Source organism: Anolis carolinensis, chromosome 2, assembly GCF_035594765.1.
Source record: "Anolis carolinensis isolate JA03-04 chromosome 2, rAnoCar3.1.pri, whole genome shotgun sequence".
NCBI classification, from domain to species: domain Eukaryota; kingdom Metazoa; phylum Chordata; class Lepidosauria; order Squamata; family Dactyloidae; genus Anolis; species Anolis carolinensis.
The window spans coordinates 276,985,318-277,005,173 of record NC_085842.1 but is presented as its reverse complement, the minus strand read 5'-3'; the positions used below and the strand labels follow the sequence as shown (position 1 = coordinate 277,005,173).

The following is a 19,856-nucleotide window of genomic DNA, read 5'->3' as shown; positions in this document are numbered from 1 at the left end:
TCTTTTGCTCAGCCTTCCTTATGGTCCAGCTCTCGCATCCATAGGTTACTATGGGGAATACCATTGCTTTCACTATGTGGACCTTCGTTGCCAGTGTGACGTCTCTGCTTTTCAGTATTTTATCGAGGTTGGCCATTGCTCTCCTCCCAAGAAGTAGACGTCTTCTGATTTCCTGGCTGCAGTCTGCATCTGCAGGGGTCAATAGCTACCAAACTCCAAAAATGTCCAGACACTATAAAACTGGAGTCCATAGTCAATCCCCAGGTGTAGTCTTGTGTTGTTTGATAGCCTCCGTGGGGCTCTAGAAACAGGGGGAAGCCTGCATATGACAACGTCCTTAATCTAGTATGGCTTTACTAAGAGATATGACACATTGACTTCAGTGGGGCTTAAACCCAAATAATTGAGTACATGCTGGCAATGTCTGAGCCTTCATCACTAGTAGCATAACTGGTCAGATCCTTCTCTCTGATGCTCAGCTTTCCTCCCACCTCCTGGGTTAGAGATACCTGAGATTATATAGTAGATTTCCCTTTGACAAATACAGCCAATGCACTAAAATCGTTCACCTGTGTAAAGTGAATTAAGGTGGGTAGAATATTCAATTTGGAAGGATATTGAAATTTTGCCCTTTGCCTTAAGTAGATTTCTTTACTCAGCTAGATTTATTTCACCGAGTTGGTTCTTCAGTGGGAACTCTGCTGAAAATTCTTATTATTTCTGGAAATACTCTTTATAGCTATTTGTTTTAAAAACATTGTTATCTCTACATCTCTTAGTGCAGAATCCAAGGCAATCCCTACACTCTACTCTTTTGACTGACTGATCTGGGAGATTATCCCAGCACTGAGTGTAATTGTGTGCTGGGAAATGATACAGAAATATTACGATTATAGATAAGTGTTTTGAAATCTGTAGAAGATAAATGTGCCATTAATAATAATAACAATAAAACCCAGTCCTTAGTGTGTTTAAAATTGCAGTCTTCGGGGCATCGTTGTTTATTTCTGAATTCCCCCATACAACATAATGACTGGCGCGAGGGCTTTTACATTCTTCTGTCCAGAAATGAATAGTCTAATTAAATGCTTCCCATCCAGTCTCCTGAAACAAGTGAGAATAAATTAATTTCAACTGGATCCACATATTTTTTTTAGTGTCAGGAGCAATTTGAGAAACTGCAAGTTGCTTCTGGTGTGAGAGAATTGGTTGCCTGCAAGGATGTTGCCCAGAGGATGCCCAGATGTTTTTTTGATGTTTTTACCATCCTTTTGGGAGGCTTCTCGCATGTCCCCGCATGGAGCTGGAGCTGATAGAGTTCATCCACACTCCTCCCAGGTTGGATTCAAACTAGCAACCTTCAGGTCAGCAACCCAATCTTCAAGTCATCAATCCTGCCAGCACAAGGGTTTAACCCACTGCGCCACCAGGGGCTCCGATCTGCATATACCCCTTTTAGCTAAAAATTCTAATTTAAGTAGTTGTGTTTTGATTTGAATGGCATACTCTGAGCAACTATGGTACAAGCTTGATGTACCATCTTTAATGTCATCATTAGGACACTAATCTTCAGTCTCTGGTTTTGGCCCTGAAATCTCAGGGACTGGGATACTCCTGACTTGGCAACCATAAATCTCAACTAGTCACTGTCAATATAGAGGGAAATATACCAGAGTTTCTCAACATGTTTTTTTTTCAAGATAAGGCATTCTCTTTTTCCATTTTGGACTACAGAAAAACATTTCCCTTCTCATCCCGCAGTTCATACAATCCAATTTGATTACACTGGCAGAGCCAGTTTGTTCATCATCCTATTAGGTTGAATGGTGATTTGTTTGCCAAGAAATACACAAACCGTGCCATGTGTTTATGCTTTAGACACCTCCACAATTCTTACCCTTTTCAGGATCTTTTAAAGACAATTTCATACCACAAAGTCTTAGGATGAGCAAATGAGGGAGAGAAATTCAGAGAGCTCTAGGGCACCACTAAACTACAAATCTTTTAATTCCGTAGTATACAGCCATGGCAGTTAAAGTGGAATAATACTTGTGATGTGTGATAAAGCTCTAAATTATACAACTGGGCAAAATTGTATTTGCAAAATAATTGGAAGTGCTGTCAATAAGGACAGCAACAAGATAAAACCAGGACCAACAACTAATTTGAGGAGCCTGTTACTGTTTTTGTAAGGTATGATAAATAAATTGGTTCCACACATCAATACGCAACAATCAAATTAGATAAATAGACATTCTGTTTATCTTAGGCCAGGAGGCAATTCTAAATAATGGTTTGATATTCCTTATACTTTTGATAAACAGACTGGAAAAGTCACCTGGTTCCAAAACATGATGGTTCATTTTTAATTCAACCGTTTTATATTTCAACCAACTGAGCTCATATAAGTATTGTTATTTATAACCCTGATAAAACTATAGGTACTGGAGGGGCAAATAAAAGCTAGAGATAACATGTCATCAGGAACTAATTTCGCTATGCAGAGCCTGGACCATAAACACTTGCTGGGAGTTGGGGATCTTCGTGGGAGAGTGGCAAGGTAAGTTCAAAATAATTGTGATAACTGTGTAAAATTTCAGTTCTGGAATCCTACCTTGATAGGAAAAGATTGGGAACATTTGTTTCTGTATTGAATAATCTCATTAACACATAAATTGTGGTTAAAATTAACTACAGTAGAGTCTCACTTATCCAAGCCTCGCTTATCCAAGGTTCTGGATTATCCAAGCCATTTTTGTAGTCAATGTTTTCAATATATCATATATTTTGGTGCTAAATTTGTAAATACAGTAATTACAACATAACATTACTGCGTATTGAACTAAGTTTTCTGTCAAATTTGTTGTATAACATGATGTTTTGGTGCTTAATTTGTAAAATCATAACCTAATTTGATGTTTAAGCCAGTGTTAGACATATTATAAATGTCAAACTGAAATACCACAAGTAGGTCAAGTTTGTGCTAAGTATATATTTTAGAAAGCATATTGAAAATCACATGAAACATGTTCTAGATTTTTGGATTTAATAAATTTAAATACAAAAATTGAATAAACAAATTTAAATTACAGCACTGTACAGATTTTCCATCTGCTGCAGATTCAATGTATGCTTTTACATCAACAATATTTTTAAGTCTTTATAATTGTTTTTGGGCTGACTCAAAAGCACAGTATTAGGTACTATATTTATTTATTATTTATTTCCAATATTTCTACCCCGCCCTTCTCCCCGAGGGGACTCAGGGCGGCTTACACAACTGGTAGGATCACTACAGTACATCTTAATACAATAAAATAAGAATAAAACAGTTAAAATAATTAAATAACATAGTAAAATACAATATATAAAAATTTATCACAATGCAACACCAAATATATATACCAATCATCCATCAGACCTTGTGCAAAAGCCTTAATCCAATCCAATCCTATATGAATACTTAAGTCTGTGATGCTTCATAACTAACAGAGCAGATCATTAGCACCAATTTCCTGAAGTAATGTTGATTCTTTAAATTTTCTTTAGATTGGAAAGGGAGGGAGCACACAGATCTCTGGCGAAGCACAGACTCTTGACTTTGCTGGCTTTAGTAGCTGCATTTAAATAACCAATTTCTAATATTGCTGAGAATGAAGGATTGCTCTTGGGGTAAACCAGTTACAATGCGATGATTTATACCTCCATATAAGCACTTTCTGTATATTGCTTGCCTTCACAGTTCCTTTCTGAAATGTTGACTGAAAAGCACCAGTAAAAAAGATTTAAGAAAAAAAAGAACTTCTGCTTAAGAGGATATACGGAATATGGATTTGATCTGATATACTATTGTATTGACTGAATTAGTAACTGAAAAAAGATAGTACACAAACAATTCAAAGAGGTCTGAGGCAGGTTAATAGCTAAGCTGGTTAGGGGGCAGAAACAAGGTTCCTGGCCTCCAACCAGTGAAGACCACTGGGAACCACATCCCCACTCCATTCTCTGACATAGAAGGACAAAGAAGAGAGAGTGGGGAATAGAGTGGTGGTGGTTTTAGCATCTTTGCACCCTCCTCCCTTCTCTCTTAGCAGTATGTGTGGGCCTTTAGAACTGCTGTCACTAGGTAAATCTGCACTTGTGGTTCTCAACCTGTGGGCCCCCAGGTGTTTTGGCCCACAACTCCCAGAAATCTCAGCCAGTTTACCAGCTGTTAGGATTTGTGGGAGCTGAAGGCCAAAACATCTGGGGACCCACAGGTTGAGAACCTCTGATCTACACTAATCTATAAGAGTTAATGCAGTTTGACACCACTTTTACTGTCATGGCTCAATGTTATGGAATCCTGGGAGTTGTAACTTGGGAAGGCACCAGCACTATTTGGCAGAGAAAGCTAAAGGCTTTATAAAACTTAAGTTCCCATGATTCCATAGCTTTGACCCATGACAGTTAAAGTGGTGTCAAACTGTCTTAATTCTACGATGTAGCTGCACCTATTGTCTTCTACTCCCTATCTTTCTATGGAGGATGCAAAAGCCTTTCTTCTTTCTCCCTCCCTCCCTCCCTCCCTCCCTCCCTCCCTCCCTCCCTCCCTCCCTCCCTCCTTCCGTAGGCTGAAAATATTGGGTATTCAACAAACAGAAAATTTGGGTTGGACATAGCTTGTGGAGAAAGAAAATGGAAAGGAATTTCCTGACACAGTCACTGCTATGGGTGTAACTCGATAAAGTTATACAAAAGAGAGAAGGAACAAAAATTATTGAAATACTCAATTGTTCTGTTGAAACTTTCAATCTGGCTATTGAAGTATTGTTTTGAAATACAGTAAAATATGCAACCATAAAAGGGGGTATTAACAGTAGTTATTATGAAAATAGTTAAATTAAAAAAGGAGCATCTCAACCATTACAGATTTCTAAAAGCTCATTAGAAAAGAAAAGACTGTCTGGACAAAATCTCTTTTTTCCAGACACTCCACAATAAAAGCATAGCTCCTGAAAAGGCCCAATTCTTGTGTTGTCAGACATTGTGTCTGAGGTGATGAAACAGACAGAACAGTCTGTCAGTATTGCCAGAAGATGACAGTTTTCCAATTAAGCTTGTGTCAGATTGTTCAAGGCTTTGAAAGAGCCAACACTAACTGTTTTCATCAGGTATGGAAACCAATGTCATTGTCACTGAATCATGTACTTAGTGGTGTCCTTGTTGGACCGCTTTTCCATTAACAACAGGTGACTGGCCAGCACATATTGTGAAAAACGCTGTTATAGTATACTAATATAATAACCATTTGCTCAATTAATTGTGGTTTCAAATCACTTTTTAAAGGAAACTCCGTGTGAAGTATTTTGGTTTTTGGGTGCCTTCAACCCCCCCCCCCCCCCCCGAAATTTTTCAGGTTATATAAAAAAAATCTGGTTTACTCATGAATTTTAACTGGTTAACCAAATCCCCATGCTAAGTCTATGAGGTGCAAAACATTAAGAGTCCCTCCAGGCACTATCTCAAGCAGATATTGACAGGTTTGTAGCGGGGAGGGGTGCGTGCTAGGGGTTCACCCCCCCCCCCCCGAAATTTTCAAAATCCCTCCCGAAAATTTTTTCTGGCTACGGCCCTACCTTCAGGTAAGAGTCAAGGCATATGTATTCTTCCATACGGAGAGAAGTTGCTGGTTTGGATGGATATACCCATGAAGGAATGAGGATGCATAGAATGGGATGGAAGGGGTTTAAGGGTTTTTAACATTACTTAGTACCTTTTCCTCAATTCTCATTTCTAGATGTGATGCCAGTATTGCAAAACTCTCTGGGGATATAAATATTATTAGGCTTGAGATTTCAAAACTTGAGAAAGAAATTCAAAATATCCAGTCCTCCTTGGAAAATTACTCTAATAATGTAGAGATAAAGGTAAGAAGAAAATGTGTATATTACCTTAATTTGTGAAGTATACCACATCCAGCCCTAATCAAAATCTTTGAATGATTTTAATAGAAGACAAAGACAAAAAATATTTTGCACAGTAATGAGTGTGTGTAAAACATTCAGTTTGTTTGATGATTTGAGAATCAGGACAGATTTCAATAACAATATGGGTGATGCAATGTGGTTTTTGAGCATGGATTTGGAGCCATAGAAGGTACTTTACTGGGGGCCTTTATCGAATATGGAATTTGTCCTGTCTACTGAAAAATATTCCTGACAGCATTGTAAGGAAGATGCTCAGTTCATATTTCTAATGATAACACTTTAAAACATTCTGCAGCCTTTTATTCATACCTGATTCATATGAAGATCTGACATGGACTTTTACATATTTGTTGTCCTAATAGTAAATAAGTATTCTTTTGGTCTTCTGTGTGTATATTATTTAGTCCTACATATTATTTACAAATCTCACTGGTTTTGTTGCAAACTGAAACTTATTGTAGTCCATTCCCTGGAGTTAACTATCCTTATTTAAGACTGAAGTTATTCTTCAGGAATCATTTACGTGGTGGGTCATGCTTTTGGCACTGATTCTAAAAATGCGCAAAGTTCACTTGATGTAGCCATCCATTTTTCCCAGGACTGTATGGAAGAACTGGCTTCTCATTTCTCATTGCCACATTGTCATTTTCACATAGGGAGGGATGTGGAAGAGAAAATGTAAAAACTTCAAGACCTGCCTCTCACTAATTGTATAGAAGTTCCACTATCAGTGGAAAACAAAGTAAATTCAAATCATAATCATATGAAACAGAATACCAGAGTATGTAAATGTAGTTACAAAGAAATTACAAGGAGAAAAGGATCAAAAAGTAGGTGGGAGGGATGTTCAGAGAAGAAATACTTTAAGAGAAAGAAAGTGAGAGAGTGCTGATCTGTACATTCAGAAATAACAGCATGGTGCAGCCCTCCCTGGACATTTAAGTGAATTATTTTTATTTTGTTATATTTCAGTTTTCCAAGTGAAGTTTAGTAGCTTACATACAAAATGAAATCTAGGGAATAAATTCTGCGTACTAATTATTTTGCAAAAAGTGGTAGCAAGCCTTCCTGATTCAGCTGAATCAGTTCTGAGAAAAGACTAATAGTCCCTGCTTGAAATTTTGTCTTTTCCCACATCACTGCAGCAGTAATGTGTATTTAATGTAAGTGCTGGACTTCTGCCTTATAAAAAGTGTTCCCTGTTGAATTCTTATTAGGTAATGCAGCTTTTAGGCAAGATAGAAACATCCAGCTCAGAGCAAAACTCCAATTTAAAGACAATACAAGGGAATCAACACCATGAACTGCAACTCCTAGATCTTAAGTAAGTGATTGAAGCTTTTTAATCCTGTTAATGCACCTGGTAAAGTTCTTAAGAGGATCCCTGTATTGGCATGAGTCTACAAAAGAAAACCCTTACTTGACATCAAGTCAATTTCAACACACAGCAAGTCTATTAAGTAGTGACCTCCAAGATTCCCAGCCATTAAATGCCCTACTCTGGTCTTGTAAACTCAGGATCTTGGTTGACCCATTCCATATAATGCAACCTTTGTCGACAGAACTTTATTTCAGTCCCATATTTCAAATGACTTGATTGTCTGTCTATCAGGTTTCTTCGCTTTCACAACTGTACATAGAAAACAGAAATACTATGGCATGGATAATTCTAAGGTTGGGCGTATATTTTACTCTGATATTTGATATTAGCAGTTCATGGTCTGTGCCACAATCTGCTGGTCTTGTTTTTTCAGAGAGGATGGCACTTCTCCATTTTCTGTTTACAGAAGCATTTAATTTCATTGTACAGTGTACAATGACAATAAAGTTATTCTATTATGGTCTTTGAGGGACAAGCCCTTTTTCGGTTCTGCTGCCCTTACAAGCACCTCTAGAGATACGAGAGAGGACTTTTGGTGCTGTGAAGAATCGTTGGAATTCTGTTTGTAAGACGGCTAGACTGGTACCTTCGTTGTCCTGACAGGAGCAGTTTTTAAGCTAGGGTTTTTATTATTGTGTCTTATTAATTTTTTTATCTGTTTTGCACTTAATTATCATTTAAAATTGTTTGTCATGTTATAGTTTAATTTCATCACCACATTTTTAAAAATATTTATATTGTATTGTATTTGTTTGAATTTTGTTAGATATCATGCATCCCAATCCTGCCAAAACAATGGAAGGGAGACATTTTTAACAAACGCGATTGGGTTTCTGATCTGTAGTCTAAAATTCTGAGATTAATCCATTTCAAAATCTTACTTTTTTAATGGTAGTTAATAATGGCACAGTCTAACAATTTCATTTGGAGAGCTTGCTATTTCATTTGTATGTCCTCCAGGTTACTTCTTCCTATGTGCTTCAGCATATACTGGTACTTTCCAGTAACAATTAACTGGGAACTGTTTAGCAGCAGCCAGAGTTGTGCCTTCTGTAGTCTTGGCTTCCTGTGTTGAGCACAGATTTGTTCTATGATAAAAATACAACCATCTTCCCTGATGTGTTTCCCCAAAATTAATATTCTATTAATATACACTAACAGTAATAAGAGAAAATTCTCTTTAATTATTAGGATAAATGGTGTTCTAAATGACTTTAAGGATCACATTCAAAACCAACAGAAGTGGATAGAAAATGAGATGAGGAGATATGAACAAGAACAATTCCACTTCACAAATCAGATCTTTGGCACAATGAAAGACAAACTGGTAAGAGTACTTAGAATCACAGAAACATCAAGTTGGAAGAGACCATAAGGGCCATTCAGTCCAATAACCTGCCATGCAGAAATCAATAACCAAAACACTCCAAACTTTTAAAGGAGACTCCACCATTTATAACTTTTTAATCCCATGCAAACTAGATTTAGTAAAATCTGCCAGAATGCATCCCTTGTTTAAACCATTGCTGTAGTAAAGAAAAACTTTTCAGCAAGAAGGATAAGTTGAAATATGAATACTTTCATTGAGCAGCAGGGCGAAGGAAATACATTCAAACCAAAAAAATAAAATAAAAAATTGAAGTGCCTAGTAGAATGACTTGAGAAGATGAAGAATTGATACCAAAACCAAAAAACATACAGAATGATACTAGATGATCTGATTTTATCATCATAGATTGAGACTTCATAATCTTTGCAACAATTTAGTTCTTAGCCTAAATTATTACATTGCACTAACTGATGTTTGCTAATGCAGTAGGCTTTCTTTCCCTTCCTCCTTATGCATAACTTAAAACCTTGCACTGGTGGGTGCACATGAGAGAAGGAACCACTTTTTCCTGGTTCTGTGGACAAAAGTAGTTTTGATAACAGAATGACCTTATTGCAACCAACCTTTGGGTTAAGATACTACTGTCAAAAAGGAATGTTAGAACATAACACCAATTACACAAGCCATTCTGATAATGGATGGGTTTTGAAGTTCTGTTACCTTCTCTTATGGGTGCTGTTCCCTCAGTGAAAGGCAAAATCATATTATTCTTTGTCTTAGATCTCATGGATGGCAGTGTTCCCATTTTTCAAAGACTGCATTCAAAATTACAATGCCAGTTCTTGGCTATAGAAGACTCTTAGCCTCATGCAAGCCCTTAAGTAGAGTGTTTAGCTTCAGGAAATCCCTGTTTCAGAACCAAGATGGCCAACATTTATCTGAATTAAACTTCTCATGTAGAGAAGGAAACCAGATGGGGATACTATCAAGCTCTTGAGGGCTGTTTGTAGCTGAGACGATTTCTTTCTGGAAATTCAAACCATGTCCTCATTCCAATTTGTTTACTATCAAAATCAGCTGTAGCTCTTTGTTTTTCACACCACAGTAGATGAAACAGTTTAAAATAACACACTGATTTGATGACATTTCCTGGGAATATGTGAATGTTAAGATTATAGCCCCCTCTCTGCAAGCCTTCACTGATTCCTTCCCACCCAAGTCCTTGCCAAATAGATGCTTGGGAAGGGAAAACAATACTGTTTTTTAAAGGATATATGAACACTTACAATAATAAAGTATCCATTCTAAATAGCTCCACACAAATGCTCAGTGCTATTGACCCTTATTAATAGGAACACAATTTTGGACACAGCCCCCCCACCCCCAAAGTTCCTCAACCACACAGACATTACTCTCCTCTTGTGACAAAGGTTTATAACCTCCTTTCCATAAACTAGGTTACCTTGGTAGAGGGAAACATGCATGCTTCCTTGTTTAAAAATTACTTTTAAATAAGCAACTTTATATATCATAAGATAACTGTTGTAACTGAAAGATTTTCATCTCCCATTTTTTCTACATTGAGCCTGACTTTAATTATTTTATTTGTGGGTCAGTATATTTCTCATTCCATCTCTTTCCTGCACCCTCCCCCCCCCAAACTCATGTTTTGTTCACTGCATGTTGTGCTCATTGTATTTTGAAACAGCACTGGAGATCTACAGCTAGTCCAGCTATTAAACGTTTTACAACTTACTCAGGTTCTTTTGAGAAATGCATTATATTATGGTGACTTTCTGTAGCTTTGTTAATTTGGTAAAGTTTTCCCAAGACTATTACTATTTGCATGCTGTTGACATTTGATATAAGGCCCCTATCAGTAATATTTAATCACAGTGAATGTGCTGGATGTCAAATGTGCTGAATGTGAAATGAATACTTCACAAAGATTAAGTTGTTTACACGGTTTCTGCAAACCTTAGGGATTGCTTAATGCAACACTTTACCCTTGCGGTGGACCCACACCTCACTCCATCATCTATCTACCCTTATTAAGAAAGAAATACTTTTGTTCCATGCAAGCTGTCACTGCCATAGAGTAGAGAATATTTTGAGAGGACATTCTCCTTGTTCACTTGTGATAAGAAGCATAGGATGAAAATTCCTTCCTAGGCATCTATCTAGAGATACCTTGGCCATGAAAGAATTGGTGAAAGCTTGTAGAAGGGGGGAATGCTTTTTAACACCCACATATTCCCAGAAAAACGTAACCAATTTGTTTTAAGGCTAAGCTATTTGTGAGTAATGTGGTATTCATGAGATGATGATAGCCCAGCACCATAAGATGGTGGTTAGAGCTTTCTATTCAGTTGACCTCCAAAGAAACCTGAATGCTAGTGAGCAGAGATTTGAATCTGGCCTCCAGAGTTGTACTCCAGCACACAAACCACTACCATGGAAGTTACATACTGTTATAACAGTTCACATTTCTATTTGTGAATTGGTACTTCAAAGACATCAAGATGTGTATTAATGAGCATGATGTTGGATGAGTGTCAGAGTTATCAGTATATTCCCCGTGTGATTCCAACAAGGGCACCACTAAGAACCCTTACCAGGCATAATTTATTTATTTATATAAAGGTCGTACCTGTCCATCAACTCAATCTTCATAGAAAAGGGAAACAGATGAGCCTGGGAGATTGTGACTGGCCCACTGCTACCCTAGAGAATGGCATGATTATGTGGTCATTTTCTTTGTATTTTGGCTACTATTCCAACCATTATGACAGACTTGTTCTCATCTCAAATTTGGGTCTGGCACATGAAACTTAGACTCTTCCATTTAATTGTGTGGATTACACATCGGTTTCTTTTGCAAAGAATGGTCTTGGATGAAATTGTACAGCACCTAAAGTAAAAAAATTTCTACAAAGATCTTACAAATGAAAAAAGCTAGACATATTCTTATTATCTCCATACAGCAAAGAATTTGAACAAAATGACAAGTAATTTAATGTTTCAAAGCTATTTTGGTGGATATGTTGTAATTAACTTGATGTTTTATAATGATCTTTCAAAAGGAAACTGTGGAAAATAAAATGGAAGACAGTTTTTATTTCATCTTAAAAAGGATAGAAAGTACAGATAAATCAGAGCAATTTGACAGAGAGCTGATCCATGTAAAAAATGATAATAATAAACTCCATGCAAGGATTGCTAGATTTGAAAAAATGATGTGGAAAGAACTGGAAGAAATGCAGGCTGAATATCGATCAGGTGAGGCATTACTTTTTAAAATAAAAAAAATAAAAAATAAGGTAAGAAAATGATCTTTTTCATTCTTTAGCCAGGCTTGCAAAATTTGATCAGGAAAAAACTTTATATCATTATATTCATAATCCCTTTAGAATATGATGAAAGATGGTTTTACCCATACATGTTCTGCTTTGGTGAGTCAACCTGTCAAGCCTTTTCAAATCGTTCTAAATTTGAAACAAAGGAGTCACATCCAGTAGCAATTGCCTGTCATGTCTTTTCAGGTAATTTTACTTAGTCCCATGTTACTCATTTGTACTTACTGTTCAGAAACATTTTAATGGTTTAATACAAAATGTTTGTTCTAACTGGAGCAGACTCAAATCTATGGCATTTGCCGAAGTGATGACTTTCCTAGCAATCCAGGAAAGAACAGCAATATTATATGTACCTCACATATATACAGTTCTAGTATGTGGACTGGTTCATACTGGCAGTAGAGTATGACTCTCATTTCCATGTCATCCCTGATACATTCCTGAATTTGCTCTGGAAACAAGAAACTGGATATTGAAATGAATGGCTACAGCTGGAAGTTGCCAGAGTCATTCTGGATGACCTAGAAAATTCCTAGAGAGGTATCATATTTAGGAATTTGCTAGTTCTTCCAGGAAGACTGCATGGTAATCTGCAGTGGAAGCATGACATAAAATCACCTGGAGGACCTAAAAAATTCCTAGATGTAGGTTGGTGAAACTGCAAATACCAGGCCCTCAGGAACAGGGGTAATTCTGTAATCTCCTTAGAGCTTTTCCAGATGAACATACCATCAGTTTTTTTAAAAAAAGCAACAAATAAAAAGTAAAGATCCTGAGTATAACCCTAGATCTTGTATTGTTTTAATTGTTTGGCTTTTATGGTATTGGTAATAATTTGATTTTTAATTCTGCATAGTATTGTCAACTTCATTGAGTGTGGTTTTGGTGTATGAATTTAAAGATAAGACATAGTACTTCCTTGATTGAAGGAATCACTGAGTAGGATTCAAGCCTGTGGAACCAGATATTGTGCTTATGTACTATAGGTGAGCATTTAAGCTTTGCCAGTAAATAAAAGGCCCGCTCAATCTCCCCTGAAAACCCTCTCAAGGCTTGAGGTCTTTGGAGCGGCATCGAAGGAAGAGTGAGGTGCCTTGGATAAGATAAAAAAAGACTGTGTGTGCTAAATCTCACAATGAAATGTGACAACTGAAAACAGCATATAGCCTGCTCTCATCTTTCACAGGTGTTAGGGGCACAGGTTTCCTGTGAGAATGGCAAAGCCACAAATGCCTTGAGTCCCCAAACGTATTTAACATGCTTGTTGTCTTTCTGGCTCACTCAGATGCTTGGCTGAGCCAGTGGGCAGTGACAGAAAGGAGAATGGTTGGTTCTTGGCTAAAGAAACAGCTCCCCTCCTTTTTGCTGCATGGAAATAATGTATCTGAGGAGAAGCATTTTCATGAAGATGGTAGTAGAGGCCAGGGGTCTACTGTCACTCCATCATGGTTGCTGTTCCAGCAGGAGGAACTGAGCATAGTCCCTGGAGAAGATGTCTTAACCTTGGGTCCCCCAGCCAGTGTGTTGTCAGCATTCCTCAACAAAACAGATATACATGTGGTATGCAGTAGCAGAAGTGCTGGATCCTTTTAGCAGCTGAGGTGGAAGTGGCAAATGAGGTCTGCTTCACCTCTTGCTGCTGTATGTCACCTGTTTTACCCAGGCAATTGGGGTGCTGTATGCCACCTGTTTTACCCAGGGAATTGCCACCTTCCATGCCGCAGTTTCCCATTTTCACTCTTACCACCCTTGTCTGCCTCCCCGCAACCACTTCTGTTGCTGCCTTATGTCTAAAGGCCTTGCCATGTGTTCAGTCCTACAAGGTTTGAGGTCCCCATTGAAAATGGCATACGGCAGCAGTGAATAATCAAATTCACGGAAGTTAAACCTATACGGTAGTTATAATACTGTACATTATTATGCTCTGGCCTAATGATTTCAGTGAGATTGAATTATTCCTGATTGTAATGACACTATTAAAGTATCACAGCATATGTCGAATATAATTACAGCAATTATGGAAATTAAATTTTATTCCGTTTTTGTTTTGATTGTAGAGAGTAATTAATATTTTTATGATGGTATCAAGTTGAATTCTTCAATTCAAATAAATCCACATGCTGGTAGCATTAATCAAAGCCTAAATACCCCCAAAGCACCAAGTCCCATCTGATCTTGGAAGCTACACAGAATCAGTCCAGGTTAATACTTGGATGGGAAACTACCAACGAATAGGACATGAATAGGTAGGCTATATTTCAGGAGAAGACAATGACAAATCACCTTTAAGTATTCCTTGCCTAAAAAGCCTTATGAAATTAATGGGTTACCATAAGTCCAGAGATAGCTTGAAAATGTGAGCACACACACAAAAAGAAACAGAGTCTACTGAAGAAATACATTGAAACACAAAACTTTCAGCAAATGTGATTCTTTACCATTGTATTTTCATGGCATGTGATGTGATTTAGTCAGTAAACTTCAAATCCAGTTGTTTGTTGTTGAAGTACTGAGGAGTGTTTGCCAACTTATGTATGACTTCTATTTTACAGGGTTTCAATCTATCCGTGATTCTCTCAGTGCATTAAAACAAATACAGTCAACAAAGCTGAAACTCGAGGAAGAAAAGTTCAAACAAGACATGAAGAAGATTCGACAAAAGATAACTGAACTAAAAGAAGATTGATGGCATTTTCTTAAGCATCCAGAGTAATGCCGTCCTGTGGACACATTTAGGAAATTGAAAAAGATTAACTTTTTGATCCTGTAACAGGAACCTTTGTTTTCTTGCGTCTCCCTATATTACCTATAGTAACAAATTGCCATTGCAATAGCCACTTACAGATCTTTATCAAATCCAAATTAATCATATACAGTATACTTTATATTTTTGAGAAAATAAAATTCAACAGCTGCCAGTAATTGCATCTAGTATTGCATCCCAAAATTATCCAACCATGAATCTGATTTGTAGCTCTGCCTATTAAAAAATAAACAAAAGAAGTCTGCTAAGCCAATGGTGGGTGGAAAATAGATTTACTGGTACCTGATTTACTGGTATAGAACTTGCTGTTTGTCAGTAGACCAACAAGGATTTGAAGCTGCCAGTTCTTAATATGGCAATAAAGTAAATCTCACCCTAAATTGTTGAAATTAAGAGAAATCAGACTGAATGTATGTAATGAGCTTCATTCATTATTGGTTCGTAAAATAGGACCCAGGTTTCTTTAATTCTAAATATCTGTTTTTTATCTCAGATTTCAGTTGTCAGATCTTGGTGTAAAAACAACGTGACCCCACAGCCGAAATACTAAATAACTGCAGTTAATTTTATAATTAAATACTCATGTCATCTATATAAATACTAAATAGCAGAAAAATCAACTTAAGAGAAAACAAATGTTATGACTTTCAAGCAAAGTGATTCCTTAGTGTACAAAATCCCCCGTAACAAGGCTTCCAGAATGATTGGAAGATGCTAGATAACTGCAGAACTGGAACAAGGCCATCTATTGGGATTCCTTGACAATTTCATCCACATTCTTTTAGTAAATAAGACTGGCTCTTTCTATTTTACACTGTAAGAACCTTTCACATTAGAGACATTAAGGAAGTGTTAGAGCAATTAAGAAATAAAAACAAGGACCAGAGATTGTTTCCCATACTTAAGGCATGGACATATATTGGCTCAGTAGTATATCAAAATAATAACTAGTCAAGAAACCCATAAAGGCTTAGACTTGAGAAGGTAGCTGTGGTAGAACTAAAAATCCTCAAGTATAAAGCTATATTATTAAATACTAAAGTTAAAATCCAGGCCATATAATTTCCAGTTTCTATATATAGTCATGAAAGGAGAATAGTGAAGAAAACTGACAGAAAGATAATCAGTTCATTTGAAATGTGATGGAGAGTGCTGTCAATGTAACAGATTCCAGAAAGCCGAATTAATGGATTTTCGACCTTGAATTCTCATTAGAAGCCAACTTTACTACACTGAAACTATTGCACTTTGGACATACCATGAAATGGCATGATTCACCGGAAAAGATAAAGTTCAGTAAAATGGAAAGCCATAGGAAATGAGGAAAATTGCATCATAGATGGTTTGACTCAATAAAGTAAGGGCTGTTGATATCCAGGGCTCTTGGAGGCCTCTCAGTTTTGTGATCAACATAAATCAAAACCAAATGGACAGCAAATAGCAACAATCCTTTGGGCTCTGTTTGGACTGATGTGGAAATAAACTATTACAAAACCAAGATCAGTTTATTTTCCACAGCAAACCTGAGAGCTTCACCGTCCTTATTCTTGCCAGTTCCCTATACTAAACTTTCACCTTTTTGTGTAGAAACAACTGGAGTGATGTACAACTGAAGTAGAAAATGTCTTGGTTAAGAATGATGAGGGAATAAATAATGCAGGAACAAGCAAAGTGGCTTTTACCCTTCAGCTGCAACGCATGTTGCTAAAAATGTCCCGCAAGCAGTTTGCCCAAGTCACTATAAACAATATTAGTTTTAAAGTATCTTTTATGGGCACAGAATTGCAAACTCCAGGCAAAACACCACACTAGATTTTGTGTTCCCCTTGAACTCTATGATCTTAATGCAGAAAGGGCTTGCAGAATTGACATTTATGAGACTCAATGATGTGTATCATGAGTTTCTTAAACCAAGAAGTATTCCTCTAAAAGGTATTGACCCTTTTTTTAGCAGTAAGAAACCCGGATCAGCAAGAACCTAAAACCTAAATGGATGTGGATGCATTTTACTCAAAAATACAATTCTCCAAAAGAAAAGCAATCAAAGACTTGATTCTGAGATTCCTCTTGCAAGTTCTCAATATTTAACACAATGCAATCTCTAAGCACATGGCAGAAGATTGCCATGAATAGTTTTTTCCCCCTCTTCAAGCAGTGTTTCTAGGTGCTATTTATCTTAGCTATATAGACAGGATACCACAGGTTTTTTCTCAACAGAGGCAGGATTTTAAGGCGAGAGCTACATAGTATGAAGGGAAATGTTAATCTCTCTTCAGATCCTAACCAAAGCTCCTTTGGGAGGCTTGAACTCCAAGAAATATTAGGTGCCTGTCCTGCTGGCTACGTGAATCTGGGAACTATAGTCCAAAAAAAGAGTATTGTTTTCCCCATGCTACTTATCATCTTCAAACTGCAGCCTCAAAAGGACATGTTTAAAAATGCTAAGAAATAACACATCCCAACTGTACTACACACATGTCCTCTTAGATGGCCTTTGCCACCAGCTTTGGATCACATTCTGCACTCAGAAGAGAAAGCCTTGATGTACTAGAAGCATACACAAGTCTCAGGATATTTGGGAGCCTGCTTTACACCAATAATTCTTTCTGACAAAACAGAGTTGGGAGAAAGTTAATGGGAGAGATCTTACCTCTGGCAATTATACCAACAACCCCCCCTCCCCCCGTGTCAGATATCAAAACCAAGGGACATATCCTTGAATGTGAACTTTCCAATGGCGGAAGACATTCTTGATCAACGTGATCAGAGTGGCTGCTAGAGCAAATTCTTTTAAAATTTCATCCAGATAAGAAAAAGCAAGTAATGTTTTTCAGGCATCTGAATTGTCAAACTGCCATTGCAAGACAAAGTGTAAACATTCTGGCCTTCAACATGCTATACAGATTAATTCTTTGCATCACAATCTATAGAAGGGTTACTTCATGGATACCGTAACACAAAGAACAAACACATAATATGTGGTTGACTATGAGTCATCTTTTGCTTAACAAGTGCATATATTATCAATGCTGTGTTTCAAAACCTGAAACATAGTCTTTTTTGCACCACAGCTGATGCCAAATATGTTACCTTTGTTCTTCACAAGTCCATCTTAAAAATAAGTTGAGTTGAACACAAATTTGCAATGGGCAGTTTAATAACAGGTTCCTATATATATTAAAAAATTACAATTGGCCGAACAGGAGCTTGATTTGAGGACTAATTGCCCTGCAAAGATTGAAGCCATGGCTTTCCGGAGATAGTCCTCTGTCTGTCAGCTTCATCAACAAAGTGCATTAGGATGCTGTTGCTGCAAGTTTGTTATTTAGATCCAATGCCCGAACATCTCTATGAGCTTTGGCGTTTGCTACAAGGGCCTGCAGAAGAATAAGGGGAGAGAGCGGGAAGAATGATATATTATAATGAGAACTGAAATGTTAGTATGGGAATTACAATTATTTTTATGCTTTTAAAAGACAAAGAGGTCACTCAGATCACTATCATACTACCCAGTTATAGTGCTATTATTCCAATTCCTATGGGATTTGAGGTTTATGGAGGGCCCTTTAAACTGGTCAGAGAGCGCTTAGGCCTCACTAAACTATAGACCCCAGAATTCCACAGGAGGCAACCATAGCAGTTAAAGCGGAATTAGTGCTATGACAAATTGTGTGATATTATCCATAGTCATGAAGATCCTGGGTCTATAGAAGCAGTGTGTTCCTATGTGGCACTTGGCTCTGGATCCTTGGCAAAGAGATCCAGTAGGAGCATAACAAACTCCTATTTCCCTCTCAGACATGAATTGATCCTGCTTAGGACCAGGAAGCAATCAGAGGAACAGGTATTTTTTGTTTGTTTGTAAAGCAGAACCAGTACCTTACCGAAGCTGTTGTGACTGCGCCTTCGGGGATTATGGTTGATGGTGATGGAATTCGAAGAGGAAGAAAAAACCCTCGTGATGAGGGTTCACTGGAGGAGTTGCGCAGGAAGCGACTTAGAGAGTTATATGGGGGATCTTCTGAGGAAGATTCAGATGGGGAGATGGATGCTGAGGAACAGGTGGTGGCTGGGGAAGCGGGCACTGAATGGGCACAGCCACCGGAGATGTCTGGGGATTTGGGGCTTATGGATACTTCTGAACCTGGGGTTTCTGCAGGAGCTGATCCCAATTGGGATGCTTGGAGAAGGGAGGATGGTTCTTTAAGTGTTCATGGGGCTAAGTGTGGGCAGGATGATTGGGACTCCGACGAATTGCTAGGTACTCCAGATCCACGAGCTCTAGCTGTGTGGAGTTCAGACTCTGAGTAGATTTGGGACACCTGGTGTTTGGGTGTGAGTGTTTGGTCACCCAGGAGGAAGGGGAATAAAATGGGAATGTTTGGCCACTGCACTTTGCGTGTGGCAAGGTGTTGCTGAGGCGCCATTGGGATCTCTGTGTTTCCATGAAGACTGAACTTGGACTATGATTTGAATCTGCTGATATCATCTAGCTTGGCTCTCGCTGTGTCTTATCGTGGACCTGTTTTGGATGACTGCACCCTCTTCGGACTTTGGATTGAATTTGACGTGGCTTCTGTCTACGCCCTCTGACTGACGGCTACTCCCGGCTTCTGACTATTGGTTTGTCTTTCGGAATTTCTGCTGCCTCCCGACCTGACCTTGGATTCTTCTGACGACGGCTATTCATCATCCCTTTGAGGCTCTCGGTTTTTCTGCACTGTGGAAGCAGCTTTACTGCTTTTCTAGTTTGTTTATTTTCCAACAATTAACTCTATTTGTTTTCCAAAGCTGAATTTAAGCGTTATTTAGTTTTTTATTGAATGCCAGCATGGGAAATTAGCGTGGCTTGTTTTTGAGTTATTATTGTCCAATCTACTCTCGAAACACTGAAAAGTGAAGTGTTTCAAGGATATTTCCTGTGTTTATGTTATTTTTTGGCTTATCTTCGGAATAAACTTTGTTTTGTATGTTAACTGGCATCTGACTCTTGACAGAAGCAGTACAAATCAACAATTGTAAAATCTTTTCTTACAGACCATTTTTCAATAGAGTG

General features: G+C 37.8%; 2 protein-coding genes and 1 non-coding gene across 6 annotated transcripts in view; 2 read left to right on the top strand and 1 right to left on the bottom strand.

Annotated features, from left to right (window-relative positions):
* Positions 1-15,053, top strand: part of fam81b (family with sequence similarity 81 member B) — a 31,740-nt gene extending 16,687 nt beyond the window's left edge. For both annotated transcript variants that reach the window (XM_008103060.3, XM_008103061.3), the window contains exons 5-10: positions 2,442-2,560; positions 5,780-5,909; positions 7,187-7,293; positions 8,542-8,677; positions 11,764-11,959; positions 14,589-15,053. In XM_008103060.3, coding sequence (XP_008101267.1) covers positions 2,442-2,560; positions 5,780-5,909; positions 7,187-7,293; positions 8,542-8,677; positions 11,764-11,959; positions 14,589-14,722 — 822 coding nt within the window. In that variant the 3' untranslated portion in view covers positions 14,723-15,053. The remainder of the gene's footprint in view (positions 1-2,441; positions 2,561-5,779; positions 5,910-7,186; positions 7,294-8,541; positions 8,678-11,763; positions 11,960-14,588) is intronic.
* On the top strand, positions 12,539-12,619 carry mir5435b (microRNA mir-5435b). The gene has a single exon (NR_130064.1). It is a non-coding gene; the product is annotated as a microRNA mir-5435b (primary transcript).
* The window catches only part of skic3 (SKI3 subunit of superkiller complex), a 47,421-nt gene continuing 41,616 nt past the window's right edge, over positions 14,052-19,856 (bottom strand). For all 3 annotated transcript variants that reach the window (XM_062974215.1, XM_003216365.4, XM_016991741.2), the window contains one exon: positions 14,052-18,177. In XM_062974215.1, coding sequence (XP_062830285.1) covers positions 18,097-18,177 — 81 coding nt within the window. In that variant the 3' untranslated portion in view covers positions 14,052-18,096. The remainder of the gene's footprint in view (positions 18,178-19,856) is intronic.